Source organism: Pezoporus wallicus, unplaced genomic scaffold (genome assembly GCF_028554395.1).
Source record: "Pezoporus wallicus isolate ANWC-B61680 ecotype Strahan unplaced genomic scaffold, APGP_CSIRO_Pwel_v1 contig_6382, whole genome shotgun sequence".
Lineage (NCBI taxonomy): Eukaryota > Metazoa > Chordata > Aves > Psittaciformes > Psittacidae > Pezoporus > Pezoporus wallicus.
In genome coordinates this window covers 123,126-143,736 of record NW_026638015.1, presented here as the reverse complement: position 1 = coordinate 143,736, position 20,611 = coordinate 123,126, and the positions used below count along the sequence as shown (strand labels likewise).

The 20,611-nt window shown below is 55.9% G+C and overlaps 1 protein-coding gene across 2 annotated transcripts in view; it reads right to left on the bottom strand.

The window, feature by feature from the left end:
- Positions 1-3,296: 3,296 nt before the first annotated feature.
- DGKZ (diacylglycerol kinase zeta) overlaps positions 3,297-20,611 on the bottom strand; it is a 40,415-nt gene continuing 23,100 nt past the window's right edge. The window contains exons 8-32 of one of the 2 annotated variants that reach the window (XM_057408789.1): positions 20,446-20,562; positions 20,282-20,353; positions 19,904-19,999; positions 19,554-19,636; positions 19,173-19,233; positions 18,183-18,296; positions 17,633-17,773; positions 17,074-17,152; positions 16,715-16,770; positions 15,707-15,769; positions 15,427-15,500; positions 15,204-15,315; positions 14,703-14,902; positions 14,006-14,106; positions 13,803-13,882; positions 12,669-12,713; positions 12,311-12,380; positions 10,483-10,523; positions 9,722-9,912; positions 9,192-9,223; positions 8,395-8,435; positions 7,923-8,043; positions 7,398-7,434; positions 7,024-7,123; positions 3,297-4,689 (exon numbers count right to left, since the gene is read on the bottom strand). In XM_057408789.1, the coding sequence (XP_057264772.1) occupies positions 4,573-4,689; positions 7,024-7,123; positions 7,398-7,434; positions 7,923-8,043; positions 8,395-8,435; positions 9,192-9,223; positions 9,722-9,912; positions 10,483-10,523; positions 12,311-12,380; positions 12,669-12,713; positions 13,803-13,882; positions 14,006-14,106; positions 14,703-14,902; positions 15,204-15,315; positions 15,427-15,500; positions 15,707-15,769; positions 16,715-16,770; positions 17,074-17,152; positions 17,633-17,773; positions 18,183-18,296; positions 19,173-19,233; positions 19,554-19,636; positions 19,904-19,999; positions 20,282-20,353; positions 20,446-20,562 (2,244 nt within the window). In that variant the 3' untranslated portion in view covers positions 3,297-4,572. The remainder of the gene's footprint in view (positions 4,690-7,023; positions 7,124-7,397; positions 7,435-7,922; positions 8,044-8,394; positions 8,436-9,191; positions 9,224-9,721; positions 9,913-10,482; positions 10,524-12,310; positions 12,381-12,668; positions 12,714-13,802; positions 13,883-14,005; positions 14,107-14,702; positions 14,903-15,203; positions 15,316-15,426; positions 15,501-15,706; positions 15,770-16,714; positions 16,771-17,073; positions 17,153-17,632; positions 17,774-18,182; positions 18,297-19,172; positions 19,234-19,553; positions 19,637-19,903; positions 20,000-20,281; positions 20,354-20,445; positions 20,563-20,611) is intronic. The other variant, XM_057408790.1, reaches the window with a different exon arrangement.

Sequence of the window (20,611 nt, the reverse complement as noted above, 5' to 3'; positions counted from 1 at the left end):
CAGAGCCCTTTTTCCACCCCTCACACTGGAAGGAGGCTGCTGAGAGCAGGGCAGCCACAGGTGGGGTGGGGGCTGGTTTTTATGAGCTGCTTCACAACCAGGAATTGCTTTCCAAGAGATTCCCGCATTTAACTCACACCGTGCCGGAGGTTTCCTAGACATCTGCAGAGGTTTTGAGGAGGGCTGGCAACCACGGGGTCATGTCATGTCCCCTGCATGATGTACACACAGCAGTGGGTGTTGCTCTGGGTGGTGAGGGCTTTGGACATGCTGGGCTGCACAGGGTGCAGAAGTGGATCCTGGATGGGTAGCAAAGCCAGTAGCCCCATCGCTGGGCCTTTAAACCAAAGCTGAAGCAAGCTGCTGAGACAAACTTCAGGGTCAAAAAGAAGCCCAGGTGTGCTGCTTTTGGCTGGGGTTCAGTAGCATCAGGTTTGCAAGTCTGAGTTACGGGGTTGTGATGAGCAAAGCAGGGCCTCGTGGAGCTGTGGGATAGGTATGGGGCGAATGCTGCTGCTTTTTTTCCACCACCCTGGGCAGGAGCCAGAGACCCCGCTGCAGTCCCCAGTGCAGAGCAGCACAAGGTACGGGGAAGCCCTGTGTAGACTTTCCCTCTTTCCTTCATCTCCATCCATTCCCATTCTCCTCCTGTTGCCTCCCCAGGCTGGGGAGCAGGACATAGGTGCTGGCTGCATTGGAGTGCAGAGATGCATTGGTGCACATTGCTCTCTGCAGGGGTTGTGCTTGGTTCCTTTGCGCTCTTTCTGAGGGATGGAGGGGGGAACGGCTCCTTCCCCAGCTCAAACAAGCAGCAGAAAGCTGTGTTTGCAGAAAGGGGCCTCATACCGACAGAAAGAGGAAGGAGGGAGCGTGACCAACCCAGGTGCCTTTCCCTGCCATGGCTTAATTTAAGCTTTTTACCTCTCAAACCATCACAAGATAATTCATGGCATGTCAGCTCCACATTTTCCATCTCCAGGCAAAGCCTGGTCCTTGGGGCACTGCTAGTGCACGGGGACAAGCTGCGCATGAGGCGGACAGCACACTTTTGCCTTGTTCAGACTTGCAGAGGCAGGCGAGGGGCAGGTAATCATTAACAGGGCCAACTGCTGTCATCCCAGCTCCGTTTACTGGGGCTGGGCTTGCACCTTTCCCATCCTCCATGTGTACACTCCATACACTCCCAGATGCGTTTCCATCCCACGGGAAGCCAGACAGTCCTGGGACACCTGGCTGAAAGAGGGGATGCTGAGGCATTCAGGGAGAAGGGCAGCGCTCTCCCCGGCAGGTACCGCCCCTTTCCCAACACCCCTCATCACAGCGATCCCATCCTGGGGCTGCTTCTCTCCCCCACCACACATCTGACACAGGGGCAGCCGGAAAGCACTCACTGCCATGGTTACTGATGGTCCTCTCCGCTGAGACACGGGCCAAGAGCCAACACAACGGGGTCTGGGCACTGAAGCGGAGAGGGCCCCCCCTCTCAGTCGCACGTACACCAGTTCCTGGGCAGCAGCCCAGCGGGGCCAGGACAATTTGGTGTGCCTGACACCCGCCGCAGGCCCCCACTGTGAGCGCTGGGCAGGAGCTGAAAGGCTGAAGCTGATGAAAGGGAGGTGCAGGGGGTGGAAGGGACAGCAGGGGAAGGAGGCTGCTGCTCCGGGTGGAGAGGGGGCAGCCGGAGCAGCAGGCAGGCTGCCAAGCTGCCCTCAGGAATCCGAGCTTAAGGTACGAGTGTAGCTCCCCATCAGCCACCGTGTGCGCCTCTGCTCCCGCACCAGCCAGAGTGATTGACTCCCTTTTATAAAGGAAACGCTGTAGGAGAGGTGGTGTTGGCTGCAGTCATCCATAGGAGTCTGGGGCTGGAAGTGTCCCTAATCCCCTGCTTTTGTAATCTGAGAGTGGAGCAATGGGGATACTGCCAGCCCTCAGTGCTCAGCACTGCGGGCAGGACCACAGGGCTCCCCTCTGGAGCTGGGAATGAACAAGAGCCCCCCAGCAGGTTTATCCCCAGCATGGCTGGGCACAGCTCACCACAAATAAAGGCTGACAAAAGGGTTCTGAAATCCAGAGGTTGGATGCAGCTGTAGCACCCACTGAGAGCTTTGCTGCAAAGGGCAGGCCTGCCGCTGGGAATGCTGCCTCCCAGCCCAGGGGAGGAACCCAAGCTGTGTAGCAACAGCAGGCTCCCAGCTCCTCACACACTTCCAGGCTTTTCTGGATCACTTGGGATGGTGGTGAGCTTTTTCCCTGTTCCATAGTACACTATCAATGTATGCCACAGGATGGGGGAGAAGGTCCGTCAGGACAAAGGCCCTGTATCCAGCGACCATCCCATGGGGATGCTGTGCAAGGAAGCAGGCGAGGACCTGGCCCAGCAGGGATCTCCTAAGGGTACCCCCAGTTTGGAAGGGAGTAGAGGCTTTGGGGTACAGCATTGTTTGCACTGCGTGGGGTGTCACTGATGAAGCACCCACTGCATTCTTGCGGATGCAGCAGGAGATGGGAACTAAAACATCCATCTCTTTATTTCAACAGCAAGAAACAACAACATCCAAACAATCCAAGTCAAAAAGCGATGGGAACGCAGGCTTGTGCCAGGCCCTGAGCCTGCTGGAGCCGGCACCCTCGCAGAGATACAAAAATACAGTCCTACAACAGCATCTAGGAAACACAGACCCAGGTATTGCACAGAACCCCTGCCCTCAGCAGGCAGGGCAACCAACACCCCCTCCGCCTTTAGCCACAACACAAGCCAGGCTTGGAATTGCACAGCAACTCGGCACGGAGGGGCCAGGGGAGGGGAACAGTGTGTCTCTTAACTACCTGTACAAAAACTCTAAGGGAAGATACAAAACTGGAGAGGAAAGGGGAAGCTGGGGCTGTAAACGCCTCTGGGTGTCCCGGCTGGGGGGCAGTGGTCTGGACCTCTGAGAAGATGACAGTGCCTTGTCTGTGTCCTGTGAGCAGTGCTGATGGGAACTCCGGGTGCTGCTGGAGCATCCCGGCTCTGATCACATTGGGATGCTATGGTTAACAGTTGCCGGCCCCTGGCACTCTGCACTGCTCTATGCCTCTCTCCCCATCACAGCAACTGCCATCCTTCAAGGGAACTCTGCCCCTCAGCCAAAAAGCCTGAAGGGTGTCCTGGTTCTCTGTGGTATCCTCATGCCTTTTGTTGGTATTAGTATTAAGAGGGGTTCAAATGGTGCCACTAGTGGGCATAGTGCAGGTGGGGCCACACAGACCCCAACAGCAGCATCCTCCTCTCCTGAGACCCGAGTTGTGAGCACCACAACCACTGCTCACCCCTTGGTGCCAAGCAGGTCTGCAAGGCCCAGAGCCACCAGCTTTCCTCCTCTGCTGACACCTCCTGGTCCCAGAGACTGTCAGTTCTGTGAAATCCTTGCTGAAGGGCTGGCTTGATGCCTCTGTGGATGCTCAGCACCCACAGCATCTGCAGGGGAGATGGGTCATGGTGCCTCTTGCCCCTGGTAGGTGAAATGCCATCCCACTGCAGGTGTGACTCAGTGCTGGGAGCCCTGATGCTTTCTATGCATCCAAATCCCTCTTTCTGTTAAATCTGGAGAGGGTGAGCTGGTGTTTGCCCAGGGAGCTTGTGTCTGGGCTGGGAGAGCTCCCAAGTGTTCCCTGCAAAGCCCTGCACCCTGTTTACAGGATGGCAGGAGTCAAAACTCAGAGGGTGCGAGTTGCCAGACTGGGGGGCACGGAAGGAATCCCTGAGTGGCACTGACCCCATCACTGCCCCTCCACCCCAGTGCAACATCTCAAGCAGGGAGGGCAGCCAAATCCAAATTGGGATTTGGGAAATAAAACACGCTCCACCACAGTCACTGCCCAGGCCAAGCACAGCACTAAAGGCAACCATGAGGACAGTGGCTGCCCTGCTTCCTGATGATACTCTGTGGAAAGGCTGGGTGCACAAGGGACAGGCCTCCTGCTGCAGAAGGCCCTGGTAGGGCAACACAAGAGACCCAGAGCAGCCCCAAACCAACAGGAGGGAGCTGGAGGCAGGGGCAGCAAGGGTGCTTCCCTTGGGGTAAAGTCTGAGGCTCATGGTCTCTGCTGTCTGCCCATAAAGCCTAAGCCTCCTGCAGCTGTGCCAGACAGGAGAGGAGGAACAGGACATGGACCTAGCCAAGCATCTAAAGGAGGGCACTGCCAGCCGGGAGAAGGGGCAAGCAATAATATCCCACAAGGATCATAGGTAGGAGCCTGCAGAGGGGGTATCAGGATCACTCCTGCGCACAAAGGGTGACCAGGACCATCATCCTGACCTAGCCCAACAGGGCTACGGGATGAAACCCATCCAGAGCAGGGACGAAGGATGAAGGGTGACACACACAAAGAACCAGGATTCAAGTCCCAAATACCCACTGTCCTCATAAACAAGAGTCCCAGCCCAGGCTGGGACAGAGCTCTGCTGTCTCCATCTCCTCTGGGGACCAGGTTGACACATAGGGAGGGCTGGGCCAGACTCACAGCTCTGCCAGTTAGCATTGTCCTCTTCTCGTCCTGCCCGAGCTGGCCTGGGCTAAGGCACACCGAGCACTACACAGCAGTCTCCTGGTCCTCCCGCTGGATCATCTGGTAGTGCTGTCGGTTCTCGAGGTAGGCAGCTAAGTCGGGGTCATTGGCTTTCTCAGCCCGGTGCTTGGGGGTGTCTCCCTGCACAGAGGAGGCAGAAGATGTCAGAGTACCAAGCACTGCCTAAATGATGCCTCAGCACCCAAAGGTGCTCCTACACCCCAACCAAAGAGGTGGCTGCAGAGCCCACAGCCAAGGTGAACGCATGCTCTTCCCCAGCACTAAGGAGGCGGGCGGGAGAGGGCGAGGAATGAGGGGTATGTCTGGGGAATGCCCGGGAATACCAACCCCCCTCTCCTCTCGCTGCCTGGCTAGCGCTGCGGCTCCCGGCGGAGGATCACGTTTCACCAGCTTATTGCAGCCATCTGGACTGTGTCCACTAATGAACTCCCGCACTCCATAAAAAGCCAATCTGTTAACAGCTCCCAGCTCCGGCTCCTCTCCCCCTTCCCTCCCCCTTGCTCCTCCTCGCCAACTGCCGGGGCTCTGCTGTGCCGCAGAGACCTGGCGCTCCGCCGCTGCCATTGAAAACCGGCCCTGCAAGGGACACCCAGCCTGCCCGGCTCGTCCCCTGGTGCACAGCACTGGGGTGCTGGGCCATCCGGGATGGGAACAATGGTCAGACACGCAGAGCCAGCATCCATGGATGTAGCCGTGGATAAAAGCACACTCGTGAGCAACTGGAGAGGTGCGATGCACTAAGGAACCCGTTCTTTTGCCTCCTCCCCACTGCTCCTGAACGCAAGCGTTCATTTAATGAAGCAGGGGGGAAAAACAGAGGAGGAACTGATCTCTTCTGTTCTACAACACTGCCTGCTTGCAGCCTGAAACCGGAGCTGCTCGGGCCCCTCTGCCCAGCCAGGCTGAGGCACGATAACCGATAAGACCTGGCTCCCCTTCCCACTGCAGGGAGGGGGATCAGCCTGCTCCAAACCCCTGCTACAGGTCTGATGCCACAGATCAGGCTGTGACCCTGATGTGCGGTGGGCTCCTGCCTGCGCAGGCTGTGACCCTCAGCCCATTCAGGTCAGTGCAGCAGCACAGAGGGGTCCCCAGGCAGCCACAAACCCCGACATGCATAAGCACAGGCACGTGCAAGCCCATTCCCCACGGCAGCATCATGCCTGGACAGGACTCCCTGTTGCGCTGGCAGGTTGGGGGCTGCTCCTCTCCTTCAGCAGATGAAGGGGCTGGGGGCAGAGAGGGGCTATGCTGGTTCAGCTGCCAGCCAGACCAGCCCCACTCTGGGTGCTGTGCGAGGCCCAGGCCTTAGCCAGGACCGAGGAGGAGTGATGGGGAGCCAGAGATTGTCTGCTCAGCACCTCCCTGGCAGCTGGCAACGGCTGTGCATTGTCTGAAGTAGCCCCAAGCTCCACTGGTCTCTCAGCTGGGCTCCTACCCTGTGCCCAGACCCAGAGATTGCACCTTCTTGGCTTGTTCTACATCTCCTCCACTACACCCCATCACTGTGAGCCTCTGCCAGACAAATACAACTCTGTCCCCTCTGCTGCATGCCAGTGCTGGGAACCTCCTGTACCAAAACGCAGCCTCAAGCCCCCTTTTTGAGTCTCCTCTGCTGGGGCTGGCACAACTCCCTGACACCAAGGCATGTCCTGGTTAACTCGGAGCCAGCTTCACCCGCTGAGAGGAGCTCCCAGTGCCCCCATCCCAGCGGGGGAGAGCGGGGGGAGCCCTGCAGCTGGGAGGGAGCGTGCAGCGAGAGTGTCCTCGCTGTGACCCCGGAGGGTGGGAAGGGGGAGACAGGGATGAGACATTCCAGCCCCTCGCTTCTAATTTAATAAAACAACAGGGAGAGGAGCGCAGGGAGGAGAGGGATTTAACCCCTCTGCAGCTGGGCAAGCACGGGTGCTTCATGTGCATCCTCGTGTGTTCATGAGGATGAGCAGGGGTGGGTGCACCTCCCGCATGGAGACAGGCTGAGAAAGCTGGGCCTGGAGAAGAGAACCTGTGCAGTGACCTCAGAGCAGCCTCCAGTATCTGAAGGGGGCCTACAAGGATGCTGGGGAGGGACTCTTCATTAGGGACTGTAGTGATAAAACAAGGGGCAATGGATTCAAACTAACAGGGGAAGCTCAGGCTAGATATAAGGAAGAAATTCTTTACTGTGAGTGTGGTGAGGCACTGGAATGGGTTGCCCAAAGAAGTTGTGAATGCTCCATCCCTGGTAGTGCTCCAGGCCAGGTTGGACAGAGCCTTGGGCGGCATGGTCTAGCATGAGTCATCCCTGTTCCTGGCAGGGGGCTGGAACTGGATGATCTTAAGGTCCTTCCCAACTCAAACCACTCTAAGATTCTACGTCAGCTCCCCTCTGGTTGGCAGACACCACCCAAAGCACCTTGCTCTGCTCTCCTGCCAGCCCCCAGTGCGCCCCACTGCCATCCCTCCCACCATCACCTGCAGGTCCGTCTTCATGAGCGAGGCCCCAGCCTCCACGATGTAGTGGCAGATAGTGCGCTGGCGTAAGGCTGCAGCCTGGTGCAAGCAGGTTTCACCGCTGGGGAGGAGAAAGCAGGAGATGTGAGATGTCCCCCCCAAACGGGGACAAGCAGCGTGTGCGTGTGGCAGCAAGGGACAGCAATTCAGAGCAGCAGGAGCTGATGGTGGTTGTGTGCTTGTCCAAGTAGGGGATGGGGTGCTACTCAGGGATGCTCAGTCCAAAGTGGACTGGGAGCCATGGCTGGGAATGAGAGTGATGGCAGCTGGTAAATGCACAGATGACCTTGCATAGGGTCCGGCCAACAGGTAACACAAGTCAGCCAGCAACTTACTTCTCCTCCTCTGTGGCATCAAGGATTTCTGAAGGGGCTGTGGAGAGAAAAACCACAGGGTGAGTGAGACCCAACTGTGGGGCACCACCTACTCCCCAGTACATTCTGCATCTTTCCATATGGGCTGTTATATCCATGCTGCCTGCATAGGTCCTGGTTCCAAAGCAGCATCTGAGCCCAAGGAAGAAGAGTTGCGCTGGACTCAGTACAGAGAAATATCTATACAAAAATAAAGCAGCTCCTATTTCAGTGGGAGCTCCCAAAAGCAACAGGGCAGCTGCCCTGAAGGCAGGAGCAGGACACTGAGAAATGCTTCCCAGAGACATGCTGGTCCCTGCCAGGGTGCAGCGACAGCCATAGGAGCACCCCACTGCTGGCAGAGAGACGCCAGGGGAAGCCCACATGTCAGAAGGATGATGCGGCAAACCCAGAGGGAAGGGATCTAAGCCCAGGAGAATCCATCTGAGCAGAGGGTTGGGAATTCTTTTCTCCTGTGCTAGGGATGGTACTCTGGCCCCAGCTCACCATTCTCGATGATGTACTTGACAATGTCCTTGCTCCCTGATTTGACAGCATGGTGGAGGACAGTCTGGCCCGAGGAGTCTCTCACCATCAGGTCCCTTCCAGCCCGGTGCAGCTCTTGGAACTACAGGATTGACAGATTGCTTGGGATGAGCTGCTTTGCCCCAAGCCCTGGTATCATGTCCCCAGGATGCCCAGCAGGTTCTGTGGCTATTCAGGGCCTGGCAGGGAGCTTTGTTCAGCTCAGCCATGACACCAAATTCTTTCCCTCCATGTCCCCCAGGAGAGGAACAGGGCTTCTTGCTAGCAGTCTGCCTGGTTTCCAGCCACCACTCCTGGAGGAAGGCCCTCAACAGGGGCTGCTCCACAGCAATCACTGCATGGCTGACAGGGCTGCCCATAGCCAAGCAGGCCACAGGGAGACTGGCCAGAGCCAGCCCTGGCTGCTCCTTGCAGAGGCAGCAGGAGCACCTACCTTGCTGAAGTTGCCACTCTTGGCAGCTTCTATCAGGTCATCTGCAAAGAAGGAAGATGGGCTGGGGTCAGAAAAGTGAAGCTGTAACACCATTAATCTTGGAGCCAATGGTTAGGCACCAGAGGAGAAGACAGATGAGGGTGCACATGAGGTGTACCCTCAGGTGCTAACCTCTTGATCAGACTGGTTTTACACGGCTCCTACAACCTCAGGCACGTAAGGTACAAACAGGGGAAGGAAGGAGACACCACGTAGCTGGGGGCACAGCTGGACCCCAGCCCCAGGAGGGAAGCAGTCTCTGCCTAAGGGCAGGATGACCTGTGATGGAAGCGGGGAGCAGACCTCCTGGATGTCAGCCAGCAGCCGAGACGCCTCTCACCCATGACTCACTCACACTTCCAGGCACTGGGCTCCGCTCAAGCTCCAGGAAACTCTTTCCATTTGCTCAGCTTGGTGAGGCCCCTGACCTTGTGTTCCCACCTCCCCAGCCCCAGCCAGCCCCTGGCAGAGACAGCCCCCAACCAAGCCCTCAGCGCTCAGCTCTGCAGGTGGGGGATTAACCCCTTGCCATGCCGCTTCCCACATGGAGGAGCCAGGAAGGCGCCTGGCCGGGCTGCTCCACAAATCACTGTCAGGTCACTCCTGCCACCTCTGGGGACACCTACCTGCAGGGCTCCATGCTCCCACCTAACATGCAGGTAGCAGGGCTCCTGCTGCACACCAGGGAAAGGACAGCCAAAACCCATATGCTGGGGACCCAAAACAGTGTGACCTGGGAGGGGTGGGACAGCACTCACCTTGGTGTGGGAGGCAGCACTCAGCCTCGGCCCTGGAAGGGAAGAGGAAATGGTGTAACTAATCCTGCCAGTCCCGGCAGCAGGCATGGATAGGTAGAAGGACGGCTGTGGAGGAGCCTGCCCATGACAGTACTCGAGCAGGAAGGAGAAGAGGCAGGGCAAGAGATTTTGCTGCTCTTTGGCCATGTCATCTGCTCCTTTCCTGATTTTTCCCCATCCCCACTCCCATTTCTGCTGCTGCTGCTCCCAGTCCTGTTGCTCACCCATACCCAAGGGTGGCCCCAGTTGGGCTCAGAATCACCCATGCCCTTTGCTCCACCAGGCACTGGAGCCACCTTCCAGCAGCACTGGCAGAGGAGCAGGGAAGACAGGATGGCATCTCACTCCTTGGTTTAACTCAGCACTGAATTCCTGCTTGCTTCCAGGGAGCCCCCCTGTAATATGGCCCAGGGATCAATGCTGTAAAGCCAACCGGCTCTCCCATCATTGCTCATCCTTCCTGAGGTCCACGACCCCCCTTCCAGACTCACCTGGGGGCAGGAGAGGAGGGTGGAGAAGAGGAAGAGGGAGGGAATGTAAAATGGTCCCCAGTGGGTGCAGCAGACAAGTCAACGAGGTCAGGCATGGCAGGAGAGGTCCCCACAGTCTGGGTGATCACTAGCTCTGGGTCCAGCACATAGAGCTCATCCTGAGAGATCTCTGTCACGTAGTTGAGGTGCTCCTGAAAGACAGAAGCCAGCCCTCCTCAGAAGCAGGACCTACTTCTGCATAGCTCCATCCCCTCACATCCCATGCCCTGTAGCCCAGACACTTGTAGCAGAGTGATGGTGGCTTGAGGAGCCCTGGGACCTGTGCCTGGGAAGCCTCCTTGTCCTTTTCAGGCTTCCTATATCCTGCCAACTTAGCAGATGACCCATACACCTCATCTCCATGTTCTCCTCTCCAGATCATTATTTAATGCTGGTTAAGACGACCCTAGTCAGTGGGTGCCTTGGCCAGCCTTGCTGCTTGGCTATTCCTTACCTGCTCTGCTGTAGGGCCCTGCAGACAGCTTCCAACCCAAGTCTCTGTGCTCCTACCCACACTTCCTCCCTTTTCCACGGGAACCTGGAGGTGCTGGGGCTGGTCCTGGTCCAGGCTCATCACACCACCCCTCGGGGGATGCCACAGGGCAAGGGTGTGAAACCTGTGTGTCTCCAAGGCTAAGCCTTTCAGTCTGCATGAATATGGGGCACCCAAGCACCTTCCCAGTAGATGCTGAGGGGACGATGGTGGATGAGGCTGCACTCACTTGTGCACGGTCTATCCTGTAGAACCGATCTGCTGTGGTTGCTGTAAAATAGGGACAGAGAGAGACAGGGTGATTCTTGGTGTGAGATGAGGAGACAGCCATTTCCACCACTGAGTGCTAGGGAACTGCTCAGCTGTTTTGTAGCATGCACTGAGGGCACAGCAGGGCTGGGAGAAGAGGGAGCTCAGCCTCCCACTGACTTGACTGAATGAGGTCCCATGGATCACCATGAGGCCATGTCAGTGCTTGTGACTGCCAGGCACAGCGTGTCACCACCAAGGCCTTGCTCCCAAAGACAGCAGGAGAGCTTCAGAGCAGCCTGTTGCTGGCAGCAGCCTGAGTGAGTGCATCCCTTTGCCCTAAATGAGGCTCTGGCCTCTTTCCTGACATACCTTCCTGAGCCAGAACCTGCTGCTGTGGGAATGGCAGGAGGATGGAAAACAGTCCTGGTATAGCAGTCCTGCTAGGGACACCTGGAGCAACAGCACCATCAACCCCATGTGCAGGGCTGGAATTCCAGAGGGAGAAGGTGTAACCTCTCTGCATAGCATGGGACTTCCCACGCTCACTTTGCAACCCATGGCTGTGCTCTGCTGTTCTCTAAGCCCTGCTACTGGGAAGTCAGGGAGATGAAATGCCACCAGCAGTGATTCCTCAGTCACCTTCCAGGTATAGAGGGAGAGCTCTGGAGCCTCTTGGTGAGTGAAGGCAAAAGGAGAGGAGATATTTTGATGGAGGGGAGAAGAAGCAGCTGGAGCCCAGCGAGGAGCCTGATGCCCGTATCACTGGGATGCTCCTGGTGAGCCTTGCTGCAGTCTGCTGGAGCAGGGGGCCCCCTGCCTGCATGACACAGGAGAGCAACCCCAGCAGCCCTGCAGGCACATGCAGCCAAGCTGCCTTTGGCTGTGTGGGCAGGACACCAACAGATGCCGCTTGCTCCACTTGCAGTCAGCAGCCAGAGACATGGCATGGGGGCCAAAGCTCTGCAGCACTTGGACACTAATACATCCCTAAGTCCTAAGCCTCGGATGGCTCTCAGTGGCTTGTCACTAAGGGTCTGTCCCATCACCCCCCGAATTCATAGAACCATAAATTGTTAGGTTGCAAAAGACCTTTAAGACCATCAAGTCCAAGCACTAACCTAGCAGTGCCACGTCCATCACTAAACCATGTCCCTAAGTGCCATGTCTACACAGCTTTTAAATGCCTCATCACCAGGTATGGTGGCGACAACCACTTCCCTGGGCTAGCAATTGTGATTCTCCCAGCTGTTGACAGAACATATTGTCTGCCTCTTCATTCCGGTTGGGAACTCTGACTCCCACCATGACACCTGCCCTGTTGGCCTTCCCCCTGATTCTTACCCATAAACACTCGACCCTATCATTACCATCATTAAGCTCTAGATAATCAAAACACTACCTTACAGTGCTATCCCATTGCCTTTCCTTCACTGTCTATCCCTTCTGAAGAGTTCATAGCCATTCACTGCAGCACCTCAGCTGTGAAGTCATGCCACCATGTTTCTGTGATGGCAAATGTCAGTTTTCCTGCTGCACAATGGCTTCCAGCTCTTCCTGTTTGTCGCCCATGCTGTGTGCATTGGTGTAGATGCACTTCAGTTGGGCTATTGATCCCATCACCTTTTCAGGGGAAGAAGCCCAAATTCCTATGTGATCACATTCATATGTGTTTTCATGGTTTCTAACACATCAATAACCCTTGTGTCTTTGCTGCCCCATGGATCTCTGTCCCCTCTCTCCCAGGAGGCAGACTGAAGGACCCCACTAGCACGCTGTCAGCACATCCAGGGGAGGATGATACTCACAGTCCAGGAAGCACCACTTGGGTGACAGCTTCTGGGATGACAGTGTCTTTGGTTTGGCTCCATCTCCCTCCTGCATAACAAAAAGAGATAATAAAGTGTCTCTTGGCCTTGCCATCAATCCCCAGAGCATCCCTCCTACTCTGGGAGATCCCTGAAGACATGGAAGACCACAGGCACTTGGATGGCAAGGGGAACTTGACACAGACAGGAACAGCATGCAGCCATGGGGAGCAGCATGGGACATTTTGGAGCTGACACACAGCAGCTCCCTGGAGCAAGATGCGCCACAATGAGCCCACAAGACTGGCACAGTGGACATGACAGATGGGCCTTGGGGACAGAGCAAGGCCATACACACCTGAAAGAGCAGGCGCTCTAAAGCAGAGAGCTGGGGAGGGAAATCCTGCAGAAAGGCAAGATGTGCCATTACAGAGTTTGTCTGGGTGGCCCCCCATCCCCTCTCAGCCCACTGGAGCTGCTTACTGTGCTGCCATATCTGGCTTTATACACCGCCTGGCCAAGGTCCCTGCTCCCTGCCCTGCTTTGAGGCCAAAGCAGAGAGCCCAGAAGAGAGAACAGGTAAACCATGAGGTGCCTGAGGAACACCAGCCTCAGCGCACACCTTTAGGAGGCTTTAGAGGCATAAGTCTACCAAGTTGACACCACAAGAAAGAATCACCCTCTGAGCCTGGGAGCTGCTAGCCATGTGCCTGCCTGCATGCTCTCACCAGTGCCTGGGCACTAGGCAAGCAGGGAACAGGCATGCAGAGCAGGCAGATGCCAGTGTGCCAATCTGGGCACACAGGATGCTATGTACATGCTGGATGGGATCCCCTAAGGCACAAGAGCCAGGTAACTGGGCGCTGAGCAAGGTCCCTTCAGTCTGCTGGGAGAAAATCAGACTGACAGTGCAGCACCAGGAGGCACGCTGTGAGCTCAGAAGGCACTGCTCACCAGGAACAAGGCTTACACAGCCCATGTCCAGTCATGGACACGCATTAGCACATTGGCAGGAGCACAAAAGTATTTGCAAATATAAAGATCTGGAGAGGGGACAAACCTAATCCAGGCACCTGGGGAGGGCAGAGCCATGCCAGGAAGCAGGGAGCCTGCAGAGGGCTGAAGGAACACAGCACAGCAAACCAAGGGACAGAGGAAGGGCCCCCCCAAACCCCCGGGGGCTGAAGGCATCCATAGGACGTGTGCTGGCTTTTTCTGCTGGCCCTTCATTTTCTGGGCCACTGACACTCTGGGCCGGGAGAACAAGGTCAGAGGAGCAACGCTGAGGAAGAAGCTGCCAGAGAGCAGGGAGCAACAACCCATCCAGCTTGCGATCCTGCTGCCACCACATGGTGAAGGCAAACCATGACCTGTTACCACAAGCAGGAGCCTATGTGTTGATGTGTGGAGGTCAAGGAAGCCTAGAAATCCCTTCCCCAAACCCATCCACCCCCAGCATCCATCCTTGACCACTTCCCATGCAGAAGCTCACCTCCTGCAACCTCTCGATTTGGGTCCGGCACAATTCCAGGTCGCTGTCTCCTGGAACCACAATGATTCCCAGCGGCACGGCTGCACGACAGGCAGAGACACAAGTCAGGGAGCAGCACCGACACCTCCCACAGCTTAGCTGAGGGCACTGCCAGACTCAGGGGCTGTGGATCCCATCCCCTGGTCACTCAGTTGGTCACTCACAGGCTTCCTTGAGCTTTTCCTTGTCGTAATGCAGTGCCTCATAGTCACGCATGCTGATTCGGCTCACCCGGATCCGCAAGCGCTCAGGCACTGGCTGCTGGCTGTGTGCAGGGTGGAAGGGAAAGGGAGGGGATCAGGAAGTGGTAGCCCTGTTTCTCCTTATCCCACTCACCCCTCCAAAACAGGCAAGAGCACAGTCTTGTGCACAGATTAGAGTGGGGAGGCTGGCACCAGCAGCTTCTCCAACACAATCATAAAAGAGAGTTGGAAAGAACCCTAAGATCATCCAGCTCCAAACCCCTGCCATGGGCTGTGTGGGGGACACCTCACACTAGACCACGTTGCCCAAGGCCCTGTCCAACCTGGCCTTGAACACTGCCATGGATGGGGCATTCACTTCTTTGGGCAGCCTGTGCCAGTGCCTCAGCACCCTCACAGTAAAGAACTTCCTTATATCTAATCTGAACTTCCCCTTTTTAAGTTTAAACCCATCACCCCTTGTCCTGTCACTACAGTCCCTGATGAAGAGCATCCTTGTACGCCCCAGACAAAGGTTCTGGCCATACTTCTGTGACCTGATTCCTTCCCAGGCCCTTGAGAGAGGATCGAAATGTCTCTGGGAGTGATGGATGAGTCCCAGATCCCCTTTCCCCATCCTTCCATGGAGAGGAGGTGGCAGATTGATCTTGGAGCTTACTCATTGAGCAGAGGCATGGAGTTGCGCCTCTTGGTCTTCTGCACCATGTTGGCTTGGTTGCGCAGGGAGATGTGGATGCAGGAAGCGGCCAGCTTGCAGGGCTCCCCATCTACCTGCATGGGGATGGCCTTGGACGTGGTAAGAACCACCTGCCGGCACTGATACAGCCGCTCCCCATGGCCACCGACCTGCAAGGCAGCCTGTGAAAGGGTCCAGAGTGAGAGCAGGGCATGGACTGAGGCGTGGATGGGGGGAGCACACATTGTCAGATGCTGCAAGTGACCCAAAGTCTGAGGGTCTCAGGCCTGATCTCAGTGGGAAGGGACCCAAGGAGACCGGAGGATGACAGCACGTCACCTAAAACTCAGAGAGCACCGTCACACAGGCCACCCCAACTGCTCAGGAGAGTACCTGTGGGGCTGTTGGGCTGGCAGATGCCCAGTCAATGGGACCAGTTGCTCCCCTGGTTGCCAGCTACAACCAGCAACAGCACCAACTCACCAGAGATGTCATGGTGAAGCCAATAACTTCAATGCAGCCATCGTCATGGCGCTGTGGCTCGAAGTCGTGGTGCTCCCCAGGGTTGCCCCAGGGCATGGTGCCAGCACAGTACCTGTGAAGGGACAGTGAGTGATGCATGGATAGGCACCCTAAATCCAGGCAAGGATATATGACATGGGGATGAGGAGCCCAGCACACGAGGGCAGGTCCTGTGGCTGCTCACCTGGGGATGTTCAGGAAAACCAGGCACTGGGGCTTCAGCTCTTGGATCTTGGAGGTCAGGTCTGTCCCATCGCACTGGAGACAACACAGGGCCATTCAGACTGCTGTAAAGGGGATGCTGGCCTTCCCTAGCCCCTCTGCTCCCTACAGTGACTGTTCTCCAAGCCACGGGAAGCTGATGCTCGCAGAAATACATCCTTTCCCAACCCTGAGATACTCAGTGTGCCTCATACCTCCACAGCTGATGCCCCTCCCGGGCCCAGAGCACCCTGTGCACTTACAACCAGCTTGACGTGCTTTGCCAAATCTTTGGAGCTCCCAGTGAGGAAGTCAGAGAAGGCTGTCTGCCAAGGCAAGAGAGAGTGTTAGTGCCCACGTTCCCCGAAATGCCACCGACCTTCAGACCTCAGCTGAAAACAACCTGATCTATTCCACTTGCTATTTTGCCTACCAAAAACTACGGGGCACCTTCAGCAATATGTCCTATGATTCCTTTGCCAGCTCAGCCCTGGCTTTAGGGAAGAGCTGGCAAGGTGGGTTTCCTCCAGTGACAGACCTGAGTCACAGACAAATTCAGTCTCAAGCTGTAATGAAGTACCATAAAACAGAGCTGATGTGGCCCCATCTAGAGATACAGGAGAGACAGTTGTGTCCTCTGTTACACAGATCCCGGGGTCCCCTTTGGGTTTAACTGCACAGAGGGGAGGCACAAACAGGAGATGTGAGATGGTACAGAGCAGCACTTGGCCTTTCGAACTGCTCAAATGCCCATCATACTGCCACCTGGGTAAGGAATTATATTGCCCAACAAAGACAACACTGAGGCAGAGCTCTACAGGTGAGATACAGAAGGGTGGCATAATTAGCCAGAGAGCCGTAACTGGCCCAAGGTATAAAACAGAATACTAAAGTAGTCAGTGGACTCTATGGAAAGGCTTCCTGTTCCTCTGCAGGGAGGACAGCCTGGCTCCCCACAGCTCCAGGGAGGTCTTGCCTGGGTGACCATCCGTGAGCCGGAGAACAAGAACAATAGTGGCAGGAGATCAAGACAGCAACAGCACCATAGGACAGAGAGCAAGTTGTATTGCCAGCAGTGCTCACAGCCAACGAGGAGCTGCAGCTCCCAGGCTCCAGCCTTTCTCCAGCTTTGGGGGCCTCAGCTTGGGTGCACATGAAGCCTTGTGTAACTGAGATGAGCGAGTTTAGAGTGCGGACAGGAGGCAGGGCCGTGCCTGTGCTCCAGCTGATGCTATGGCTGCTGTGAAGGCAGCTCTCCTCCACACACTCACCCCAGCATAGAACATTTTATTCCGAAACCGGCTGTTGAACTTCTCTGGGTTGGCCTCTAGGGAAAGGAGAAAGAAACCCAGGTCATCGGCCTGCACATGGAAATGTTTCACTTGCCAGCTCTCCCCAGACACAGCTCTCCAGCCAGCCTCGGCCAGAAGGCAGCCCCTCAGCTCCCTTCCCATGCAGGCACCCCTCGTCCCCCTCTGCAGCCTCCACTTGCTTCTCAGGTTTGCTCCTCCTCCAGCCCTGTCCCTGGGGCAATCCTCTGGGTCACTTTCCTAAGGGATGCTTCACAGGCCCATCTCTGGGGCATCCCCCCAACCACAGACCCTGCCCAAGCCCTGCCACCCCTCTGTACCTCGGGATTCATGGAATTCCAGCGTCACCCGTGCATCAAAGCCGAGGCTGAAGTAGTTATTAAAGACATCCAAGGGGAGCTGAAATGGAAAGGAGGAATAAGGATGAGGCTGCCAGTGTGTGGCCATAGCAAAGACAAGGTCAGGCTACTGCAGAGCCATGCATGGTGCTCATGAGGCTGAGGGAGCCCATTTGCCTTCCCCCAGGAAAATACAGAGGACATAAGCCTGAGATGACAGATAAGCCCCTGGCTCCTAGGGATAAGAAGACACACTCTGCAGTCATGTGTTTCTACTAAAGAAACCATCTCAGAGGGACTGGGTTTACACCTGATGCAAGCTGTGGTTATAAAACCTCTGGTGGACAGATAGTGCTGATCTCCACGTGCCTCACTGTGTGTGATGTGGGTCAGTCATGAGGAGAGGAGTGGAACTGGAGCAAGGAGAGGGAAAGACCAACCCAATGCTGTAGCCCCAGGTGCTAAGGCTGCCTGAACCAGTGGGAGAAAGAGGAATGCAGACCCCCGCCCAAGGAACAGACACGGACAGGAGATGTCCCACCTTGTCCGCAGCTGTCTCATCCTTCTCCTCAGGGTTTGCATCAGGGTTCGGCTCCACATGGAGGTTCCAGCGATCGAGCTGCACAATGTTCCCATCTTCCACGTGTGACAGGATCTTGGACAGAGGCTCATCCGTGTAACCCTGGTGAAAAACAGAACCTGGCAAGTCTCCTACCTGCCTCCTGCAGAGATGTCCCCAAAGACAGAGGGCTTTGGGAAGACATCCCAGAACAAAAGATGTGGAAAACACTGACTCTACTTGAATGCACCACAAAGTGGGACTATAAATATAAAACAATACATCTTCCTTCTGAAAGTCTCCCAAAGTTTAAAATAATGATTGCTTTTGTTAATGTCCTAATAGATTATAATCTAATGCAGAATAATTCAAATGTCACACCAGTGACATTCAAATGGCACTTCTTTGTTGGTCTGTATTTAGAGCAAGTCAAAACACCCAGCCCATGCAATTTCCCACCCATGTGTCTGGAACTAGAGATGAAGCGCTCAATCCCCCACAGCAACAGCAGGCGCTTGCGCCCATCACTTACCCCACCCCAGTTCATTGTCCGGGCCAAGTCATTCCCCGTCCCCAAAGGTAGGATGGCCACAGGAGGAGGTGGGTTGAGGCGTAACTGGTCCAGAATGGAGAGTATCCAGCCCACCTGCTCGGGCAGGAGTGCAAAGAAACAGTTGGTTATTCCAGGGACTGGCAGGCAAGTCCCACCTCAGAGCACTAGCAATGGCAGAGGAGGAGAGATGGGGACCCCTTAGCCCCCACTGAAGCTATTTGGTGTCTTTAATGCTCCAAACAGATGCTGTGGGAGATGCCAGTAACCCCAATGAGGAAACTGGCCCCCAAAACTGTCTGCAGTTCTGGTGTCCCCAACATTAGAAGGCATGGAGCTGCTGAAGCAAGTCCAGAGGAGGCCATGAGGATGATCAGGGGCTGGAGCACCTCCCATACAAAGACAGGCTGAGAAAGCTGGGTCTGCTCAGCCTGGAGAAGAGAAGCTACATGGAGACCTCAGAGCAGCTTCCAGTATCTGAAGGGGGCCTACAAGGATGCTGGAGAGGGACTCTTCAACAGGGACTGTAATGATAGGACAAGGGGTAATGGGTTCAAACTTAATCAAGAAAGATTTAAGCTGGATATAAGGAAGAAGTTCTTTACTGCAAGGGTGGTGAGGCACTGGAACAGGCTGCCCGAGGAAGCTGTGAATGCTCCATCCCTGGCAGTATTCAAGGCCAGATTGGACAGGGCTTGGAGGAACCTGGTCTAATGAAAGGTGTCCCTGCCCATAGCAGGGGGGATGGAACTGGATGATCTTAAGGTCCTTTCCAACCCAAACCATTCTATGACTCCATGATTCTTAAAAGGGCTGTAAGTCCAGACATGCTACAGACTAGCACTCCCTGAAGCCATGCATGGGGGACCCACAGTATCCAGTGGCACCAGCTGGCACCACCATGGACACTGGATTACAGTGAGGAGGGCTGCTGCTGGCACTGGAAAGGTACAGAGGGGCTGGGGGACTCACTGTGCCATCTCCCCCACATGCCAGGATCCGGAGGTTGTGGACCTTGCGGTACAGCTCCAGCCTGCAGGGAACAGGGAGGGTGAGGAGGGAAGAGGCATTGAAGGCGTTACAGGGGGTCCCTGCCCACCCTGCATTCATGCCATGTGTGTGTCTCCCTCCCCACCGCCACAGCAGTTCACAGATTAGACCAGCCCTCCATCAGGAAACACTGGCTGATCACAGGGTATCCTAGAGATGCCTCTCAAAGCATGAACTTGGTGGAGGTCTCTGCACAAGGGAGCTAAGGAGCATCACGTTTCCACCAACCATGGGAAGAGCTCTGGGGAAGAATCTCTGGGGCAGGGATGGGGGACAGAAGAGTGCTGCCCCATCAGTACTCACGCCTCCTTGGGTCCACCCTGGCTGAGGTCAAAAACTTGCCGTGGGTTGAGATACCACATGAAGGACTGGATGATCTTGGCTCCCTGTGGGGAGAGGAAAGACTTCAGGTAACAGGGAGCTCCCAGCGGGTGGCAGAAGAAGGGGACAGGCCAAGACAATGCTGTTCTCAGGGGATTCAGGCAAAGCCTGGCCTAGGTGGGCACTGCCAGGCAGCAAACTGGCACTGTGGCAGTTGCCTTGCCTCTTCTGCAGCTGAGACATCACCAAAGCTATGGCGAGACCTCAGCAGCCAAATGGCAATGCCCTCACAGAGCTTCCTTCTCAGGGAGATGCAGGACACATGGCCATACCTGATTGCCACCGCTCTTGGGGTTCACAAACACCAGCAAGGGCTTCATGAGAGGAGCTGGCATGGGCTTGATGACAAAGGGTTTCCACCTCCCTTCCTGCAAGAAACACTGCAGGTCCTTCAACAAACAGGGAAACACAAACTTCCACCTGAGCTGAGCCCTAGCGCTGCACAGATCAGGAGTGGGAGGAAGACATCCCAGCCACGCCATCAGCCTATAGCTAGGATCTGCCCTGCCAGCAGGCACCCTCCCTCCACCTCAACCTCCTTAACCTCAGCTCAGACACAGCAAAGCCCCTTGTTTCCCAGTTCTGCTCCTTACTGTCCTCCCCCTCCATGCTTCCAAGACAAGGTCATTCCCTGTCCTCTCATCTCTTACCTCAGCCCCCTTTTTGCTGGATTTCCGCTTGAACGATGTCCTCTTCTTCTTCTTACTTGACTTCAGTGGATTCTGGAGAGAAGCAAAACAAACCCCCAAGTCCTGTGAGGAGCTGCTGGGCAAGCAGGAGCTGTGAAAGAGCCACAGGAGTTGAGGTGCCTTACCTGGGGCCGCCGGACCCGCAGGATCCAGGTGGGAGGAACAACGACAGCAGCGTGAGCTCCCAGTGAGCAGGGCTCTTCGATGTGTTGCAGCATGAAGCAGGAGACTTTGCTGTGATACTGGGGAAGAAGACAGACAGAAAACTCAGCCACCATGGGGACAGCCACC